This window comes from Lolium rigidum, chromosome 4 (assembly GCF_022539505.1).
Source record: "Lolium rigidum isolate FL_2022 chromosome 4, APGP_CSIRO_Lrig_0.1, whole genome shotgun sequence".
NCBI lineage: Eukaryota > Viridiplantae > Streptophyta > Magnoliopsida > Poales > Poaceae > Lolium > Lolium rigidum.
This window is the reverse complement of record NC_061511.1, coordinates 65,693,466-65,716,023: the sequence shown is the minus strand read 5'-3', so window position 1 is coordinate 65,716,023 and position 22,558 is coordinate 65,693,466. Positions and strand designations below refer to the sequence as shown.

The 22,558-nt window shown below is 43.4% G+C and overlaps 1 protein-coding gene across 1 annotated transcript; it reads left to right on the top strand.

Annotated features, from left to right (window-relative positions):
* Window positions 1–9,590: 9,590 nt before the first annotated feature.
* LOC124705882 (BTB/POZ and MATH domain-containing protein 2-like) lies at window positions 9,591–10,616 on the top strand. Its single transcript, XM_047237573.1, has one exon. The coding sequence runs from the start codon at window positions 9,591–9,593 to the stop codon at window positions 10,614–10,616; it is 1,026 nt and encodes a 341-aa protein (XP_047093529.1).
* Window positions 10,617–22,558: the final 11,942 nt, after the last annotated feature.

Genomic DNA, 22,558 nt, shown 5'->3' with positions numbered 1-22,558 from the left:
GATCTAGTCAAACAATGAAATTCCAATAAAATCCAAGAAGATTCAGCTTTGTGCATATAATACACACCATCATAAGCCTGAATATAATAGTTGAGGAAGACATCTCTAAACATCAGGCTGAGATGTGTAGTATATAACACCACATAATATAGGTTTATATCGTGATACTTAGCACGAATATATGGAATTCTACTATTTGTCTCAACCTTTACCTTAATTGCACATTTGCAATGAGATAAACTTGAAACAAAGTGGTCTAGGATAGTTGTGATTAACCTAATTTTCTTTGGAAATACTACTTAACCTTCATTTTATTAAGGACTATCTCACATGAGATGTCTAGGTTCTAGCATTGCTATTCTAAACACATAACTATGGAAATATAGCTCATATACTTCCATATGTTCTTACCATATAGCTAGGGTTACGATGTACTAGACACAGTTCCCATGGTTTTGGAATATAAATCTTGCACTATTTGTTTAGCACTTGACTTCTTATTGTTCTCCTCTTAAATGTTTATGATGTTCTATTCCATCACATAATGAATCTCAAGTGAATCATATATGAGTAACAACTCTACCATGTAAGTAGACATATATTATTCCTATCACTCTTCCTTACCTCCCATGATTGACTTATCATGGTCTATAATACTCATATCACTTGTTTTTTATCACTTACAATCAATTGTTTCCCAAGTTTAGACAATTTTACTTACTCATTATTTATCTGGGCCTACATCTTCTATTAGGATATCTTAATTATCTTCATCACTTGATACTACTCCTATTACAGGTCTGAATAATTCTTACTTAACCATAACTTGTGTTGGTACACATCTTCCAATAGGATATCTTCCTTATGGTTGTATCCTCTCTTTGGACTACCATGTATTGTATACCAACTGGGGTCTACTCATTTATTGTTTAAGAACTTCATGGTGTACTACATGTTTGGGACTAGCTAACTAACTTTACTTAGGAAAGACAGGTAGGAAATGTTGACTCAAGTGTGTCAGGATTATTCTCAAGTGAATATCCATCTCAAGTCATAAGAAGTATTTTGTTCACCTAAGATAACTTCCTATAGACACTACCAATCCTATAGGTCTCCTTTAAAGGGTTTTAATCCTAAGGTCAAAGCATTTGCTCGATACCAATCTGTGGTGACCCGACATACCACCTGCATGGTGTAGTATGCAAGTCCGATATAACACCAATGAAACACGGTTCCACTAGTATTATATCGCTCGAGTGGTACAACAGAAACATATGCGGGTCCAAGGCATGTCCATAGAATTACAACATCGACTCGTTACATAAGATCCACACAGCCTCATACTTTACAATGAGGTAAACCGCAAATAAACTCCGGAAGAACGACTCGTAGTCTAAACCTAACACGAACTCTATTTGTAGAGTATTTCACTAACTACAGAGGCTAAGAATAGACTCTAGCTAAATAGGAGCTAGGTTTAGGAAGCTAGTTCCCTTCTATGGCTAAACTAAGTTTTCTCCTTGTTGGATGTGGTATCTGACTCTCTCTGACAGGGTTCTGTCTCGTGAAGTAGTTGTTGACTCCTCGATCTTCAAGTTGTACTCGTAGATCCTCCTTCGTGGCCTCCATATCTAAGCGGGGATTTAAGAGTGGGATGAGTACGAGCGTACTCAACAAGTTCATTATAGGAAAGAGGTGTTTAATGCACTAGCTACGAGCATTAGACCGTAAAGTCTAATACCAATGCAGGTTTTCATAATCATTTCTTCAAGAGGTTGCTTTTATTCGGAAGAGCTATGTCCGTCGGCCTTCACCGGTTTACTAGAACTTCATGGAGCTCCTTTCCGGCAGCGTTCGCGAGTTCCATATCCCGGAACGAGGAGTGACGAGTCACGGTTCTTTACACTCTGCAGAGGTGTGTTGCTTTACCCATAAGAGATCTTAACCTTGGTGCCAACCAAGCTGCGAGCTTGTCCACACTTCCTATGGTGTGAGGCCCGGTATAAGGTCTAGCCAATCATGTTCCTCCGCTACCTCGAACACCCACCCTTTGTTGCATGCCCCGACCCCGGGTCCTCGTCGGTCCCATTACTCCCACTCACGGGTGGACCCCGACCACGACGACGGTTTGGGATCGAACCAAACTCCTTCGCCGGTAGCCGCAACCCATCATAGACCGCAATACCGTGGGGACTTAAGGCCTCCCCAGCCAACCGCTTGCACTTCGAGCGACAAGTGTCTACGGACTATGCCGTGGGGACTTAAGGCTTCCCCGACCAACCGCTTGCCCCGCAAGATACAAGTGTCTACGGTAAAGCGCATCCGTTGATGAACGAGAGGTGGAAACACTTTTGACTACTCCGTCCCACTCCGGATCTTATGGTTAACACGGGTATTACGGCACAAGAATCACTGGCGACATTTGTTGTTTAATCCTAGATGGATATAAACCCGTGCAATGGAACCTCCACCATATCAACACAATCCATGGTTCCATTGCCCACCACATAGTCATATTCATAGTTATGAAAATAGTGGTTTTGATTTTTATGCAATAGTGATAACCATAATACTTTGCAAGTAATTTGATAGAAATACTCAAATGGCATGAGCAAGTGATGAACTTGCCTTTCTTGACCGCAAGATTATGCGGACAAGGTCTTCGATACGCAATAACTCCAAATTCTGAAATAGCATCATCGTCCGGTAAGGACGATGTTTAAAAGATTGCCAAGGATGCAATAATGCATAAGTATGAGATGCAATCGCTCTAAGCGTGACCTAACCCCGATGATTTAGGATTAGTTAGTTGAAGTGATTTTCTTAGGGTATGTTGCACTTTTAGAGTGATTCACAAACAAGGTTCTTATTCAGGGTTATGTTGTTTTAGAATCATAAGCAGGTGGTAAAATGCATAGTAATAATCATACACATCCAGGAATAGTAGTTGTATAATAAGTAAAGAGCAGTTGTCAATTTTTAAGTCTATTATTGCATGGGTGATGATTACTTATTATATATTTCAAAAGAATAACTTTTGAAGAACATGTTCTTAAATAAAGAACAAGTATGATAATTAGATTGGTGGGGTTCTATGGTTGACTATGATTTCATCTAGTTTCGGAGTAAGTATTAGATGGATCACAACCTAGTTGGATTTATCAACATCAAGGGCTTGCGGTGGTTGAGATGAGCCTAGGTATCCTAAGCAATTCATTATACATGGTTGTTGTCAAGGTTAGTTTAGCTTGCTAGTGATAGCTGGCTAGGGTTTATAGGTCCTTATAAGCGGGGTTGGTGATGATTCTCGGTTTACTTCAAAAGAATAACTTTTGAAGAACATACTTCTTAAATAATAAGAAGTATAGCAATTAGGTTGAGATTGTTTAGGTTTGCTATTTAATTCCCTAAGTAAAGGATGGTTGGTTCTTAGATGGAATGGTTCCTAAGCATTTCACACTAGTAGGGTTTAGTGGAATGTGGTTGGTTAATGCAAGATAATAAGCATGGTTGCTATTTGGGTTCATCACAATGGTGTGATGCTAGGCATGGATAATTAAGGATGAGGGTTTTGGTAATGGAAGCTAGGGTTTAGATTTGGTTGATCCTACTTGATCAACTAGGTTGAGTAGGTATGCATACATTACATTATTGATAATAGGACTCCTAGATTTTATGTGAACATAGCAAGTATTAATTTGCTAATTATGGTTCTATGAATTCAAAAGGATAATATCACGATCATATCTCCTAACCTAGGGTTTAGGTTAGAAACAAATTAGGGTTCATATGAATCAATGGAGCTAGAGTTCCTAATGGTGTTAGGGTTTTAGGGTTTCACAAGCAATGATAATGTTATATTACCATTCAATAAGAAATTAGGGTTTGCTATTTACCATATAGTTCTAAGATTAATAACTTCATTTTTAAAGTTGAAGTTATTAATAACTTTGAAATAAAATTAATACTGAATTTGGCATTTTATTATCTTTAAACCATTAATAATTAGGGTAATTATTAATTAGGGTTTAAATTCTAATATTAAGGATTAAATAAGTTATAAATAAAGAAAATTAGTGTTAAGGTTTTCTTTACTTATCTTACTGGTTTTTATTTATTTTAGATAGTTTTCCTAATTATTGAAGTTTAATTGAATTTAGAATTAATATAAAAGGCTTGAATAACAAGGATTAAATAACTAAATTTTTATTAAAAATAAAAATTTCATTTTATATTTTTATTGGATAGAGTTTTCTTTTCTAAGAATTTTAATATCTCATTTATATTTTTCCGACTTAAATTGGAATTTCTAAATTTATTTGAAGTTTCGGATATTTTCACGTAAATGAAATAAACTAAAACACTAGTCACACCCGTGTCCGTGCTACTCACGGACACGGACAGTGTGGGCCGGTGACCGGGTCACCTGCCACGCGTGATTGACTCAGTCAAAATTGCCAACGTGGCAATGGGCATGGTGGCCGGCGGTCTGTGGCGGTGGTCGTCGGCGTTAGGCTACTCCCGCGGGCGCGTGCGTGTGCTCATTCGAACGAGGACGACGAGATGAACCTAATGGTGGTGGCGCCGCCTTCAAATGGTCGCCGGAACTTGGCCGGCGGCGGGGCCGAGCGGCGAGCTCACGGGTCTACGGCGCTAGACATGCTACGAGATGTAATCGAGCGAGCTATGCATCGCTGCGAGATTCGGGGGCTCACCAGGAGCACGTAGAGCTTGATGGCGACGTCAATGGTGGCTCGGTATCGCCGGAATTCATGGCGACGGCCGCCAGGGAGTTGAGCTTGGTGACGGTGCTATGGGCTGCTCCAGCTCAATTCCTTCTGCAGCAGGAACAAGTCGAGGATGGCGATGCTGATGGTGATTACGGCTTGGTCTGGGGAGGTTCCTACCGGCGGCGAGGAGGATGGCCGGGCGGACTAGGGTTTGCTTAATTGGGGCAAATGAGGAAGAAAACGAGCCTGGGGTTCGCCGTGGGGTATTTATAGGGTTCCGCAGGCGAGCCTCGTCACGACAGTGGAGCAAGGAGAAGGCTGCCGGCGAGAGGGGAAGATCATCACGGCGTCGTGTCGCTCTCCAGCTCACGAGAGGATGAGGACGAGCTCCTCGTGTTGATATTTCACGAAGGGGTATTGGGCTGCTAGGTGGGTCGGTTCCGGGCTGCTGCTGGGCTTCCTTGTCGGGTCGGTGCGACGGTAAGGTCCGGTAGGCCTTCTTCCCTTATTTCTTTTATTCATTTTCTGTTTTATTCTTTAATTTGAATTCTGGTTTTAATTCAAATTTTTAATTGCAAGTTTCTTACTTTGTTATTTCCATTAAGTTGTATAGCAAATGATTGTTAAACCATTCTTTCCTTTTGGAACAAGTATTTATATTTGAATTATATTACATACTTGTGTTTTATTCAAAATGGCAATTAAGCATGAATTTTTATCCTCATTTCATTTTTATGTGAATACTTAATTATGAAAGTTTTGTAGGTTTTATTATTACCATATTGCATAGGTGGTACTTGGATTAGATTTAATAACACCTTTTGAATGGCTTGGAGTAGACATTCCTCTCATCATGGTTGGGTCCGGGTGATAATGATAAGTGGTTGATCACCACCTATGGTTTTAATTATAGAGTTTGGCACTAGATTATCCTTAAGTTCCATATTTAAGCATAAGCTTTAACTAGTGAACAACTCTAGGATTCTCATCATATTCACCTAATGGCAATTGGTTTGGATCTCAATTATGGCTCTGGTTTTATATTATGATCACCATAGTGATACATAAACTAGGGTTGACATATTATTCTAGGTTGTAGGTATGAGATGATACCATATTGTATTGGCTAGGTTTACTCTCCCCAATGCAGGGTAAAAATGGTTACATTGCTTAATATTTCATGTGCTCCTTTAGTTACTAAGGATCCGAGAATTGGTTTTATCTTCTACCAATGGATTTATATTATATTCTTAATCTATTGTTAAAGTAGCTATATTTCTTTTTATAGTTAACTTTGGTTATAATGATGAATGGTTTCTCACCCTATATATTATAGGCTTTAACTCTAAGCTTTACTTATGAGCTTATATCTTCTACTTCAAGTTCTTAGGGTTTATGATTATTTCACAATTTGTAATGATCAAAGGTTTAGCTTCCTATGGTATTACTAGAAATATTTAGATATGTTTGTACCAATTACCCCTCTCATTCTACAAGGACTTAGATTATAATCTAGGGTTCTACTCTAGGAATGATGATGTGATTATCTAAATATGTGGTCTTCCTAAGAATTCTACCTTGTTATCTTCTGTAGCTTGTTCTTCAGAATTCTGATAAACCCGCATCTTGTGGCATGCCTCCACCTCCTAGCTGCTTCATCTTGATCCTAACTATTTTATGGGGTGTCTCAATGTGTTGGTTTTCTTGCATCATGGTGCAAGATGATGGAATGAATGGAGTGTGAGACTCCCTTTTATAGGCTTGAGCATGCTCTAGTAACATGACACATGGGTGGATGACTCTTGCTTTAATTTGATGAGTAAGGTGCTTGGTTGTCATGCTCTCATCCATAGCAATCCTTTAAGCATGAGGTGGCATTGCTTAGGATGCAAGCTATGTAGATATTTTCATCCTATGTGGTATGGGTATTATCCTCTCTTGTGATTTGTTTTTGGAGAGCCAAGTGGCTTTTGTTACTAATTGTCTTATGAATGATCTTATGCTTATGGTTGAGTCACTATATCATATGTGATTGTATTTATATTATAAGTGGGATCAAAATGTCAAGAATAAGAATTATACCCCAATTTTGAATGATGATGTTTAATTTCACCAAGGCATGATCATATGAGTTTCAAAGTACTCATAGTTTATTTTATTCAAATAGTTTGAACTATAATTCGTAATGGAAATGAATTTAGTTTTGTGATATTCCACATATTTAAATAGTTATGCTTAAAATAAGAATGTGGGGCTTTTATGCACTTAGGTCCTTGTGTTTTACCATATTTGGTAATTAGTTTTAAAGTGAATTCTATTATACCCCAAGGTAGTTGCTTAACTTTTAAGTGTTAATAATTTAGAGTTTGCTTCTTATCTCTTTGTTGGTTATATACCTCTCCCATCTCTAGGGTTTAATGATAAGCCTTTGTTGGGGTTAAGTTCAAGAGTTTAATTCTGAAATACCATGAGGTTCATGGTAGGAATATTTATTTGTTAAAGACATGGAAAAGATAAGTGAAGAATGGTTTCTCCATTTATGGTTACTTGATTTCCAATTGAATAGATGTTCTTATGTTATGGCAAGGAATACCATGTTATGGTCTTTTATGAGATCAAGCAATTGATCATTGAGTAAAGTGTTGTTGTGTTAATTTGAGTTCCATTTGATCTAACCCCTTAGATCAAATCATCTTTTCCCAAAACAAGGTTTTAGTAAAGTCACATTGAGGTTTATAGCGCTTGACTTGATGAGCTACTTCAATTCCACCAAGGTCAAGTGAAACTTCGATTCTATCGTGACTGTTTTACTTTAAAGCGCGAAAATTCCCCAGATTTTCTATGCATGAATGCAATGCACACATCTGTTTCCTCTATTTTTGTAACCCCATTACCTGGGATATTACAGATGGCCAAGCTTATTTTTTGATAGACTGTAGGGAAGACCCCAACAGTACAAGATAGATTTATCCCACAGCATGGGCTCCTTTGATTTAAAAGATAGGAAAAATATAGAAATAGGAAGGTATAGGACTGGAACGGTCTACTTGAATCTTTAGGAAGATGAATGGCTCCTTTGTTGAATCCTATAGGAAGATGAATGGCTCCTTTGTTGAATCCTATAGGAAGATGAATGGCTCCTTTGATTCAAAGGATTTGCATAGAAATTGTGTAGGATTTGGTTCTTATGGAAAAATTTTCTATACATGTTGTTTGATTCATAGGAACATGTTCTATAGGAAAATTTTCTATAGAAATCTTGTAGCTTAATTCCTATAGGAAAAAAACATTAGCTCATATCTCATGAAAAAATTCTTTTGTTACCATTAAACACATTTCATCTTCCTATAAGATTCAAGTAGACATGTCATTTTAATCCTATACATTTTCTATTACTATGTTTTTGCTAAATTAAAGTAGCCCGAAGTGTGCTTACTTGTAGCAAAGGAATTTTTTCATGAGATATAAGGTATGAGTTAATGCTTTTTTTCTATAGGAATTTTCCTATAGTATATTTTCCTATGAATCAAACAACATGTATACGGAATTTTCTTATAGGAATCAAATTCTACACAATTCCTATGTAAATCCTTTGGATTCAAAGGAGCCCTAGTTTCTTTTCTCTGGTTTCTCCTAGGGTGCTTCTCTTGTCTCAGTGACTTTATTCTGTCCTATAAGTCGCTCCCTCAAAGTTATCGATAGTGAAACCATTAAAGAGACCAATAATCTTTTGGAGATTAGAGGCCTCTACTTTGTTAGTGATTTTTTCCTGAGCAATGGTGGGGGAGAGCCAGTCTGAAAATTTGCATTTAAAAAAGAGAGATCTTCACAAGATACAGTATACTGGAAAAAACTAACTGAAATAAAAACACAACAGTAATCTGCTCGCGTGTGGCATGATTTATTGGTGTAATCTTCTCCTATTATTATCGTGCATGCATATTAGGAAAGATGGTCTTCTGGTGCGAGATCTCAACGGGGTGCTCAAAGTTCGCGTTATTGATGAACTCGCGCTGCTCCTACTTCAGCCTCTAGACGTCAGGATCGCCGTCTGCTCCGGGTCAGCGGGGGCCTGCGGCAGCTCGCCCCACTACGCCGCCGCCTCAGCTTCTGCGACGTACGCCTCGTCCCACTCCTCAAACCGTGGGTCGACAGAGTTGTCGGAGCTGTGGTCGATGTCGGCGTCGGGCTGCGGCTGTGGTGTTGGAGAGGAGAGGATAGCGCGGCGGAGGTGGTGGAGATGAGAGAGGATAGCGCGGCGGAGGTGGTGGAGATGAGAGGATAGCGCCGCGGCGGTGATGGCGTACGTACTAAGTAGAGGTGCTAACTACCCACATTTACGACGGCGTAGGCGTGAGAGGGAGGCAGGTGGACTTCGCGTGGCCAGTCTCCGCCCTCGTTGCCGCATCGATTTCCGCGCAGGAGACCATTAACGCCGACGACCAACCTTCTCGCATCGTTTCCAACGTGAACCGTCGCGTCCTCTCGCTGCCGAGGCGGCCCCACCCGCGAAAATCGACGTGCCAAGAGGCGTCGGCGCAATCAGTTTGCCCCTTCGCAAAGGGGCCGACACGGGGTTGCTGGTATTGAGCTCGAAAAAGCTGATGCATCGCTCGGTAATTTACACGAGACAGTTTGGATTCTGGTACGTACTCGCTAATTAGGCAAGCGTTGCGTGCTAGCTAGTCATTTAGCTAGGTTACCGTGTTCTGTATATGTAAGAGTCCTATTCCGATTTATGTTAGAGAGCTGAGCTGTACCTCAGACCCTGTATATATACACGCGAAGGGGCGCTTCGGCTTGTAAGCAGAGCTTGCAACCCAAAGTTTCGGCGTTGATGCGATTGATTACACACGATCGATGAGGACGGCATCGATCTGCTCCCCATGCGCTGTGCGGGGCACGCACACCTTCACGATCACCGGCTACAGCCTTCACAGGGGCCTTGGCGTCGGCAAGTTCATGAAGTCCGCCTCCTTCGACGTCGGCGGCTACCTCTGGTGCATCTGCTACTTCCCCGACGGGATGGTGCGGACGAATGGAGGTTACGCTTCCGTTTACGTTGGCCTTGCGAACGAGTTGGTTGAGGGGAGTGCGTCGGTCGAGGTCAGGTTGCTCGACCAGGCCAACAAACTGCCACCGTCAGTGGTTCTCTCCAAGAAAAGGAGGTGCTTCAGCCTTGCGTGTGTTGGCCAGTTCTTACAACCATCGGCGTACCTGCGGGACGACAACCTCGTGATCGAGTGCGAAATCACAGTTTTCAAAGAACCCGAGGTGACGCCCACTGCGACTACCATCGACATCCCGGTGCCCCCCTCAGACTTGGCAGAGTATTTCAGAGAGCTCCTACATAAAGGGGAGGAAGCAGATGTCGTCTTCGAGGTTAACGGCGAGGCTTTCCCTGCGCATAAGATTGTGGTTTCAGCGAGATCGCCGGTCTTCAAAGCGGAGCTCTTTGGGCCGATGAGCGACAGGACAAGGCGGAACATAATCGTTGAAGATATGCAGCCTGCTGTTTTCAAGGCGCTGCTGCACTTCGTCTACACGGATTCGTTGCCTCCCGTGGAAAACCTAGATGCCGACGAGGGTAAAGAAATGGTTAGGCACTTGCTCGTGGCTGCAGATAGATATGCGATGGAAAGGATGAAGTTGATTTGTGAGAGCATCCTTTGCAAAGGTCTTGACGTTGAGAACGTCACTGGTACATTAGCTCTAGCTGACCAGCACCACTGCAGCCAACTCAAAGATGCTTGCCTTGAGTTTATCACTTCTCCGGAAAGAATGGATGATATCATGGCAAGCCAAGGGTATGCTCGCCTCAAAAGATCCTGTCCTGCTGCCGTAATAGATGTCTTCGAGAGGGCCAAAAAGTCCCGTATAATTTAGTATGCTCATCCGTAGTTGGCTTGAAATTATTGGCTTCTCGGTTATTTGTTTCCAGTGATCTTTTGGAAGAGGGTAGGCTTCTAATTATCTCTGCATTTGATGGACACCTATATGGCCATATTGCGTCTCTTGTATGTGAGGACGACTCATCTCATTTATGAAACTATTCCTAGCTTTGCTTGTATTCTAAAATATGTTCCGAACTTCTCGCTAAACAATTTATTTTCTGTTTAAGTTTCCTGGCATGTTTTTTTTTTAATTTCTTAATATAGTTAGTTATTATCCATTCTAACATTATTGAAATTTAAAGTATTGGTATGGCCATATCAATAGCGACTTCTGATGAAAAGTTAGCTTTTTTAAGATCTGAAGAAACATTAGCTAATAGCAAAATTATGTGGACGCGTCTAGCGAGCGTGCATGTGCCCAGTAGTCGTTCCTGGCACACCGCCTATTTAGGAAAGTTTCTGTCGCTCCCATAGAAAAGGAAAGAAAATATTTCCTATCTCGATCGATGCCCAACCTGCACGACTTTCCCATCCCGAATCACCTCCCGCACCACATTTTCCGCTCCGGCCAGGATCACCGCCCCCATTGCCCATTGGCCATGCGCGCCGCCCGGCCAACCATGCTCGCCGCCCGCCTTCCATCTAGACGAGCGCCCCCGCCGTCGGCCTCCCATCTAGAGTCCAGACGAGCGCCGCCATCGCCGGCCTCCCCTCTAGACGCGCGCTCCCGCCGCCTGCCTCCCATCTAGAGTCTAAACGAGCGCCGCCATCGCCGGCCTCCCCTCTAGACGCGCGCTCCCGCCGCCGGCTTCCCTCCAACGAGCGCAGGCCATAGTCCAGGTTCCCCATCTCCCACCGCGCGACCTCCATGTCTGGATCCCCGCTGCCGGCCTCCTCCCGCCCGCCGCGCCAGTGTCCGAACCATGCAGCTCGCGTAACACTGGCGGCCATGCCGCTCCTCTCGGCCCAACTCCCGCTCCAGCATATGGACTCTGTTCCTTAGCGACCTCCCGCTCCCGGCCTCGGCGCGCCCCTCTTCCCGGCCTCGAGATCGGGTTGGAACTTGGAACCCACGGCAGCTGGAATTAGCAACGGAAGCAGCGTTGACTGGATGAAATCGGGAGGGGTGCGTGTGAGGAAGAATATGAAGGAGAGAGAGGGGTAGACATTGAGTGGTGGGATGAAATTGGGAGTAGTATTTTGTTGCTATAATCATATAATAGTTGCTAAAAATGTTGGCTTTTTTGTCTAGTCATAGTTTGTTGCCTAAAAATCACATATATGTGCTAATTCGTCGCATATAATTACATAATAGTTGCTACAAATGCTAATTTGTTGCCTAAAATTATATAATATTTGTTGGCTAAAAATTTACCCTAGGTCTGATTTTTCCTAGGTGCTGTTTAGTTACCAAAACTCGAAGTTGTGTGTCGACGCTATAAAACTGCCTAAGGATGTCGTGAAGTGGGCGTCGTCATCTACATCGACGACGGTCGATGTTTCACCACATGTCTAGAGCGGCCCTTGGGAAAGTTTGGAGAGGCACTCGAGAACTCAAGCACACGAAAGTTGCGCCATTGGGCATGAAAGTTGCATTGTCGACACCAAATTTGCTCTGTTTGGCACCAAAATTACGCTTTCGACCACCGAAATTGTGTTGTGGGCACCAAGTTGCCATGCCGTGAGGAAAAAAAATTAAGAAGCAACTTAGGTGAGCTACTAAGCAATTTTGGTATGCGACAAAAAAAGATTTAAAACAATGGTAGACAACTTCACAACAACAATTGACATCTTTACAACAACTAAATGCAACTTCGCATGTTCACAAATAATGATAGATAACTTTACAACAATAGTGCCGTGCAACTATACAAAAAACAATACACAACTTAGAAAACAACCACAAAAGCAACAAACAAGTTCACGATGATAGTAAGAAACTTTAGTGCATTTTTAGGTACCTTCACTGCAGTGGTAGGCAACTTGACAAATAAAAGGGCAGGCACCTTCGGTGCACCAAAGTAGTGTCGTCGGATATCAAAGTTGCCAGTTGGGCATTGTCAACACTAGAGTTGCACACTAAGGCACCAAAGTTACTCCGTCGGACACCAAGAACGATCCACAAGTACCAAAGTTGCTCTGTCCGGCAGCAAAGTTGCTCCGCCAGGTTCAGAAATTGTTCTGCTAGGCAGCAAAGTTGCTCTGTCCGGCATCAAAGTTGCCTCGTCGAGTTCCGAAATTGCTCTGCTGGGCAGCAAAGTTGTTTCGTCGGGTTGCAAAGTTGCTCCATCGACTTCCGAAGTTGCTCTGCTGGGCAGCAAAGTTGCCCTGTCGGATTCCAAAGTTGCTTCGTCGGGTTCCGAAGTTGCTCTGCTGGGCAGCAAAGTTGCTCCGTCGGGTTCCAAAGTTGCTTCGTCGGGTTCCGAAATTGCTTTGCATTGTCATGCGGTAGAATTGCGCCGTCAGGCACCAAAATTGTCCCACCAACACACAAAAATTGCTTTGTAGGACACCAACGAATTGTTGTAAGGCACCAAAGTTGCTCCGTCGGACACCAAAACGGTGCTGCAGGCACCAAATTGCTCTTACTAGTACCAAAATTGCTTGTTGGGTAAGAAAGAGACGGGAGAAAAACAAGGACAGGGGAAATGAGAAAAAAATTGTTGAGCCGTGCCCATGATCAGTCGGCTACAAAGTTGTGTACTAAAAGTGTACCATCAGGCACCACAGTTGCTCTGTTGTCCATTAGTGTTGCTCTGTTAACACCAAAATCGCTTTCGCATGCACCAAAGTTTCTCTATCGTGCATTAGTGTTGCTCTGTTAACACCAAAATTGCTTTCTCATGCACCAAAAGTTGCTATGATGTGCATCAAAATTGCTCTATAGGGTAGCAAAGTTGCATCTTCAGGCACCAAAATTATGTCGTTGGACATCAAATTTACATGTTGGGCATTGTTACACATTAGAATTACGCCTTCGTAAACCAAAAGTCAGACAAAAAAATTTGCTCTAACAGACAATAATGTTGCGTCGCCGAGCAAAAAAGTTGTGTCGTTAGGCTCCGAAGTTGCTCTGTCCAATACCAAAATTACACCATCAACCGCTCTGATGTGCACGACGTACCCTGATCGGCGATGTCCTGGCGGAGCGCGTCGGTGCGGATGTGCGCGAGGAGGGCGCAGGACGCGGCGGTCCAGACAGGCACCCACGGCGCGCCGGTAGCGGCGGCCACCTCGGCTGCCATCCGCACGAACGCGTCCCCGACGACACAGCTCACCCTGGCGTCGCCAGCGGAGGCTTGCGCCGCCTTGCGCCGCCATGAAGAGCTCCATCCGTCGAGGCGAGGGCAGCATTGGCATCTGCCCCGACGGAGCTGGCAGCCCGTCCGCGACCTCCACGAAGCGCAGGTTGCCCAGGAGCGCGTCGGATTCCGGAGCTGCGCGACGGAGTCGGCGGTGGTGACGAACGAGATGGCCGTCCCGTCCGGCGCCGCGGCGGCGAGGGCGTGCACGAAGGAGAGCATCACGGCGGCGTGGGAGCTGAAAGGGAAGGCCACAACGGCGATGTGCGGCGGCGGCGCCATCGTCGGTACGTGCTCTGTTTTCGTGGAGCAGCTCGATGGGTTTTGCTTCTGTGTCATGTTTGTCGTGAGCGATGGGGATTTTGTTTCAGGACGCGTCTAGGGGAGAACGATCGTGTGGCCAGGACAGCGCCCGCTCGGCGCGTCCGGCTGGCACGCACCCGCCGGTGAGATTTCAGGAAATTATGTTAGCAAATTACGGAGCAGCATAACTAGTGTGGTATTTTGAGGTTACCATTGTTCCAACTATATTCTGAAGTAGACTAGCACATCATCACACCTTATAAAGTATAGAGCTCTTGTTCATTCTTTGTTACACGATGGTTTATTATTGGAGGCAGAAGCATTTGGAATCACCGTAGGGAAAGCTGATAAAACATTAGCTTAACTTGAAACTTCACATGCTAAGCTCAAATGAGTATTGAATTCCCACAATTGACCAAAGGATGCTGGTATTTGTAACCATGAATGCCACTGATCACTTGAAGGTTACTTGCTCGTGGGTAACATGTAGAACTGCACATGCATTAGGTCTTTTTGGTCATGGTCAGTCATGTACTTTACAGAATTACATTAGAATGTTTTTCTAAGAGTCTTATAGTAGAATGTGACAGTTCGATGCTAACTTGCTTCGGAGTCAATGTCAGTGCCTCTAATTTTATAAGAGCTCTTGGTTTATGTATACTATAGGAGGTGATTTGCCAATTCTACGCCACGGCTGTTTTCCTTGAGGATGAAGGAGGCTTCCGCTCCTTGAAGTGGATGACAAGGGAACATGTGATGGAGGCAACGTGGGAGGAGTTTGCTAGATGCATTGGTTATGAGCTCCCCGGCGATGACTCAAATACCTTCCGGATTCATCTCCAAGCCAAGCCAATGGCCAAGGAGAAAATGGCCGATCTCTACATTCGAGGGAGGATGTTGTGTGGAAGCACCAAAGGCCACCTTCCCGTCTACGACATCATGAATCGCATATACCGCAACACCATCAACCCCAAGCACACCAACCATGATGAAGTGCATGGGTTCCTTGTGAACCTTCTTGTGCGCACTCATGAGATGAGGGGCCGCGGCAAGCAACTGGACGTCATGGACTACATTTGGCATGAGATGCGTGATTGTGCATTTCTTCGCAAGCTTCCTCAATATGCGCCCTACATCATGAGGCTCATTTGTCTCGAGTGGGAGCGAGCGGGCCGTGGAGATCTTCTTGAGCAATGCCGGCCCAACATCACTATCCATAAGGAGCAGAGTCCTCTTGTCAAGAATCATGACCTTCCACGGTACGGCAAGGGGGCTCCCAAGGACAAGGACGAAGAAGACGATAGTGATGACTCCGACTACGTGCCCAACTCCGTCAAGACCAAGGGCCTCTTCGCCAAGCTCACCGCTCGCCTCAAGAAGTCTTTTTGCTTCAAGAGGGACCTTGAAGATCGGATGTATCAAGCTCACCATGACAACAAGAAGATCCGCCAACGCCAAAAGGCGATGATGAGGCATATGCAGCTTCCTGTCTCCGAGGGCTCCGAGGACAACATCACTCCTCCCGGTGAGTGGAAGTCCAAGCTTACTTGGTCGAGTTCCGAGGACTCCATCCCCGAGCACATTGTTCGTCCCTCTCCACCACCTCATGGCAAGGGTCTTGCTCAAGATGAAGACGACGATGATGAAGACGAAGATGAAGAGGAGGAAGATGTTGAGGACGAGGGCGATGAGGAGGAAGATGACGACGACGAGGATGATGATGACGAGTGATCCCCTTGGGGCGTTAGTATGCTCCTTCTCCCTTTTTGGTGTCTCGATGCCAAAGGGGGAGAAGTTGATCTATTAGGACGGGAATTTGCATGGGGATGCCAAGGGCTTGGTGCTTCTTTTTGGTTCTTTCGGCCTTGGCATCAAAATCTTCCCCTAGTTATTTGGAACTTTATTCGTATGTGTGCTTGCTACTCTATTTGTGGATCTCCCGATCCCCCGGTTTGTATTAAGACTTAATCGTTCGTAGCCTAATGGTCTTCACTATTTATCCCTTGTTTGGCTACATCAATCTTATGGAGGCACTTATTATGAGTTTGGGTTTTCTCAAGGTAAAGGTATGAAAAGTTTCACCCAAACTCTCCTATATGCTCTTATAGTTGCCTCCATAGTGTGCTTGTGCTATATGATCTTGTCATATGTTCTTCTTAGCACTTGTGCTTGGTTTGTAGAATCTAGGGGGAGTTTCTCTCTAGGATGTGTGCATTTGTATACCAATGCATATTCTAGATATGCACACATCTAGGGGGAGCTTCGTCTACTCTTGCAAACCAAATACCTTATCATAATATCTTATGCTATATTGCAAATTCTTGTGTTGTCATCAAACACCAAAAAGGGGGAGATTGAAAGAGCAAGATCTATATCCCGTGTTTTGTGTGTTTGTTGACAACACTTGAATGATTCTAACCGTGCACAAAGATTGTCGTTGATGGATTTGTAGGTGTACGGTGCCCTCGCTGAACACACTATGATCGGAAGACTGAAGCGTAGATCTTAGGTTTTCTGGTTTTGTGTGTGTGTAGTGAGGTAACATGGTAGGAGAGGAAAAGAGGAAAAACAGTTTTAGCCATAGCGGTACTACCGGTACCAGGAGCGGTAGTACCGCTACCCCTACTGGTACCGCTCTGAGGATTGCACACGACATTGTCTCACAGTACAAGTGGCGGTACCATGAGCGGTAGTACCGCTTGTTAACGGTAGTTCTTCCTTTTTATCCCTTCTCTTAGGAAATTTGGGGGCATGCCGTGGGCTGCCTGCCTAAACCGGAACCCAGAAACCAAATCACGCCACTTAAGCTGACGCTACGCGTCGGTGGGCTGATGGGCAGCCCAAAAATCGGTTGCTCTCCGCGCCGTACGATCGTGATCCGACGTCCGAAATCTACCGCGGTGCGAGATTTGCATTTTGCCCCCTGTTTTTCTGAAACTTAACCCGCGGTCCTATTCTTCTCCCAGTTAAAGTGAAAGGTATATCACTTTGGACCCTACCTTCACTATATTTACAACACAAATGCCACCCGAGAACAGATCCAAGTTATACTAAGTATTACAACAAAATCTCTCACATCGCTTACAAAAAATATGTACTATTACAACAAAAAAATTACAAAAAGATATAAACAAAATAGTATTATAAAAAATGGTTAAACAACAATTGTTTTGCTATAGGTTGGTTTACAAAAAAAATTGACAACAATTACAATAAAAAATCAAAAGCTATAACAACAAAAAACATGTGTCCGTGGCTGTGAAAATTTGATTGAAAATAACATATTTTATATATATCAAATTACAACAAAAATCACCAGCTATTTTTACCAAAAATTATTAGCGATTACAACAAAATAATTTATAGCAAACGTCTAGGTAAACATTACAACATCTCTGACATGCTTTCTCTATAACTTTTATACGCATTTCTTACAAAACTAACGAACATATACAACATCTCTACGAAAAAAGTGTCCATGACTAAAACAATTACACCAAAAATCACAAATAATTACAACAAAAAAGTCATCCGTTTACAACGTATCAAGAAACACACATTTTCGTAACATATCACTTAGAAAAATCTTACAAATTATGTCGTGTGAGTTTACAACAAATTTTTTATCTAATTGTTACAAATCTGGAAACAACACTGTACATTTCTTAAAAAAAAAAAGCAACACTCCAGTTTGGGCCGAAAAACTAGGTCCATATAAGGCCGCGCGGGAGCGAGCGGGACGACGGATCGCTGGCGAGCGATTGGTCGCCGGATCGGAAGCGTTTTCCCTGATTAATCCAACGGAACCGAAGCATTCATCCATCCAGCACGCTATCAGTAGGAGCATGAGGAAGCCGCCGGCTGGCGTGGAGTCCATCAGGCCGAACGCGGCAGAGGAACAAAAGGTACGAATTCCTGTCGGATACCAGTTCATTACCCCCGAATCCAACTTCTTCTTTCTTTACATACTACTACTACTCCTACCTTTGTTTCCATCTTCTCGTTGCAGAGCAGCAGTCCGATTCCGGAACGAAAAGGGTTGTAATCTCCGACTCGAGCTGGCTATCGGCTATCGCAGTCCTGAAGCCTATATAAGACGAGCTGGGCACGCACTGCATCAAGCACAAGTCATCTCAACCAGGGAAGAACAATACGACTAGACACAAACGCTGCTGCGTGATCGGGAACAAGCTTCAGAAAATATCATCTCCTACTTGTGGATCGACGATGGAGTCTGTGCAGCAACCAGGCGCGTCGCCGTTGCCGGTGCTTGTGCAGGATCTCGGAACCCAGACCGATGATGAACCGCTGACGCAATACAGCATCTCCAGCAAAGCTCTGAGCCCGGTAGCCTTCGACGAGCTGCGACGCTACCGCTGCTTCGTGACCCCACAGGGCTGGGTGCTCGCTCTCGACCCAGCCTCCTGCCAGACGTTCCTATGGCGGCCCGAGGATGGCGAGAGGATCCAGCTGCCACCCAAGGAGCAGGGGTTCCCGGAAAGCTGCAAGTGCTTGCTCTCCGACATGCCAGGTGCAGCTTCAGGCTGTTCTGTTGTGGTCTTTGATCTCGACGACAATGAGATGTGGGTGTGCAAGATTGGGGCAACCAACTGGGACAGCCACCGCTATGAACCAAGCATGTTCGTCAAAGGCAGGATTCCCCAGCTGACCAACATAGCCATGGGCCACGGCATTGCAGCTGTCGGTGGCAGGATTTACTTTGAACTAACATCATCTGAGTTGGGGGTCATTGAGTTTAAGGATGGAAAAGAGGGACTGAAACTTGACACCATAAAGGTTGACATGGTCGATCTGCCACTAAGCATCCGGATGGCTTCAATGTACTTGGTTGAGTCCAGTGGTGAGCTCTTCCTCGTCGTCATCTTCTTTGATGGCGAAAATGTGCACAAGATGGCTAATCACGCGGTCTACAAGATGGATTTCTCAGAGCCAAAATGGTGCGAGGTGGACAAGATTGGTGCCGACAGGGTCTTCCTTCTCGGTGGGGATAGTCTTGGGATCTCTTGTTTTGGGGCCTCGTGCTCGGCTGGTGATCATGGTCTGAGAGGCAACTGCATATACTTTTTGAATCACGTGCCCACCACCACCAAGAGTTTTCTCCATGTCATTGACCTCAAGACATGGACGGAAGAAGCGCGACGGCCTTTTATTACGCACGATGGCTATCATAAGATGCCAGTGCGGTCGCCGTTCTGGCTACTACCTACAGAATCAACCTTGCAGGCACAAGGGTCATCTATTCTCCCCTCTAGTCCGATGCCTCCTACAACAAGAAGCCTAGTCACTCTTTTCCGCATCTTCTTCTTTGTGTTTCTTTTCCTAGCTATGTACTAAACCAGGTGCCATTTATGGCCAATTTATGTGTTTTCTTATGTACTTTGATCCCCTGCATACAATGAAGTAAACGTCTTGTCGATCTCTTCTGTCGTTCTGCCCCCAAACAAATACCACTTTTTTATGCATGTTCTTGGGTAATCATGGGCCACGTTATGAACATGTTTTATTTCGAAAATGTATAGATTTGGGCTTATAGATAGTCATACATCAGTCAGTTGTGACTTGTGTGCACCACGCCGGGTAAGCCATCCCGAGGACCAAATCCTTCCGCGAGTTGGAGCTGCCGGTGAAACGGCGCTCGCTCTCCTTGTACTACCTGCATATATATATATATATATATATATATATATATATATATATATATATATATATATATATATATATATATAGGACGTGGTTTTGGTACGTAACCTTACCCCAGCGCATGCTATCATCACCGTCCATGTGCTTTGAGATTAGTACTTCTTTTATACTATTAGTTCCTAGTGTGACTCATACAAATAGAGTGAAAAGGGACTTTCTCTCTCATTGTTCCTGACACGTGTACCTTTGTTGTGCAGGGTTTTTTAAATAGTTTCTGTTTTGGTGTAAGTTGTCACACGAGCGGCCATATTGATTTCAAATTCAACCTATTTCTAAACTCCTGTGCACAGGTTCGGCCACGGACCCACGGTCTTGCAGAGTATTCAAACCAAACGTGACAGGGCAACAGCGTCAGACATTTGGGCACTAGCAGGCCTACCTCACTAGTCGGTTTCCCGTTGCGGCGGATTTTCGTTCAAATTGGACTGGCTTCTCGGTTGTACAGGTACGACCTCGTCATGAACCTGATGGATTACCATGAACACTTCGCGCCTGCAGGAAGCACGACGGCGCGTGAGGTCTGGCCGTCTGGGGCGCACCTGCTTTTGGCCTGGAATTAGTCTCATGCTTGGTGTGTTTTGCTGCTGCCGCTGATTGCTAGCTACCTCCGCGTGCGTGCGTGTGTTTGTCTTCTGATTGCTAGCTCTGTGTGAGTACTTAGCTGCTGGTGAAATCGCTGCTAATTTGCTAGCACGTACAGGATTGTTATCTGTTGTTTTGATGCTCTGCTTTAGAATTAGAGAGATTCATTACATGGTGTGCTTAGTGAATTAATTACCTATGAGCTTATATTTCATTATTCATTGTCGTAGGTAGTTCTGGTAGTTTCTTATTAGAATTTTTATCATGTATTGAAATTAACGATGGGATTTGGTTAAATTCTATGTATTGAAGCACCCTTGTAAAGATACATCCCGTACCCAGTTAAAATTGTTAAGTACCTAAAATAAGGCTTAAAAAATAATATAATGTAAGTATGAGCATGACAGATGACTACAAGTGATCCTATATGCCAACCAAATTATTCAGCACTACAGTTTTAATTTTCAAGCACCTTTGTAGAGATATATTTGGCACCCTTGTTAAATTATTAATTCGCTAAAAATAGCTATAAAGAATAATCGGAAATCAGCATGTTGGGAGACTATGGGTCATCTTACAGGTGAAGCAAATTTATTCAGCACTACAATTCAATTTTTGAAGCACCTTTGTAAAGATTCATCCGGCACCCAGTTAAAATTGTTAAGTACTTAAAAATAATCTAACACGGGTATGAGCATGACAGATGACTACAAGTGATCATATAGGCCAAGCAAATTATTCGGCACCACAGTTTCAATTTTCAAGCACCTTTGTAGATATATATTTGGCACCCGTGTTAAATTATCAATTGGCTAAAAACAGCCGTCACGAATAATCGGAACATGACTATGGGTATGATAGATGACTACCATTGATCTAATAGGTGAAGAAAGATCGATACGTCTCATGTCCCTTGTAAAGATACATCCGGTACCCAGTTAAAATTGTATCAAAAAGTAATCTCAATAGATTGATATGTCTCATGTCGCTAGTCATTTTATAGGTCAAGAAAAAAATATCCAGCACCACAACATAACTATTCAAGCACCCTCCTAATATTCATCCAGCACATGGTTGGAAATTTTAAGTACCTAACATTCGTCTAAAAAAACTAGGCTTGCATATCGATTGGTCCGATCTCGCTAGTCATTTTTATAGGCCGGAAAAAATTACTCCGCACCACACCTTAACTATTCAAGCACCCTCCAAAAAATTTACCCGGTACCTGATCACACATGGCAATGAAGAGAATCGGTAGCTAGACAATTTACAGTACCTTGAATCTAATTATGTAGTACTTCTATTAACATACATTCGATACCCATCGAAAAAGAGAAGTGGTGCCTAGATAATTTTCGGTACCATCAATCTAATTATCTCGCACCTCGAATAATATACAATCGGTACCCGATGATGAAGATAATCGGTACCTAGATAATTTACGGTACCTTGAATCTAACTATGTCGTACTTCTTATAAATACATTGGCACCTCGGTTAAATTTTCAAGTACCTCGAAATAGATTTAAAAAATCAAATTTGCGAATCGGGCACCGCAACTTAGTTTTTCAAGCACCCTCTTATAGATACATCTGGCGCCTCGGTTAAAATTGTCAAGTACCTAGAAAAAGAGAAAAAAGACCAAACATGCATATCGGCAATCTGATGTCGCAATTCATAGGTCTTGAAAAATTAGGGCACGACATGTCAACTTTTCAAGCACCATCTTATAAAAACATCTTGCACCTTTATAAGAACCTAGAAATATACTAAACAATTATACATGTAAATCGGCGGGCCGGCGTCTCAAGTCATAGGTCTAGCAAAAATAACGGCACCGTAACTGAACTTTTCAAGCACCCTCTTATAAGTACATATGGCACCTCGGTTAAATTTTCAAGTACCTCGAAATAGATTAAAAAATCTAACTTGCAAATCGGGACTTGCATAAATTTTGGCACCACATCTTGGTTTTTCAAGCACCCTCTTATAAATACATCTGGCACCTCCGTAAAAATTGTCAAGTA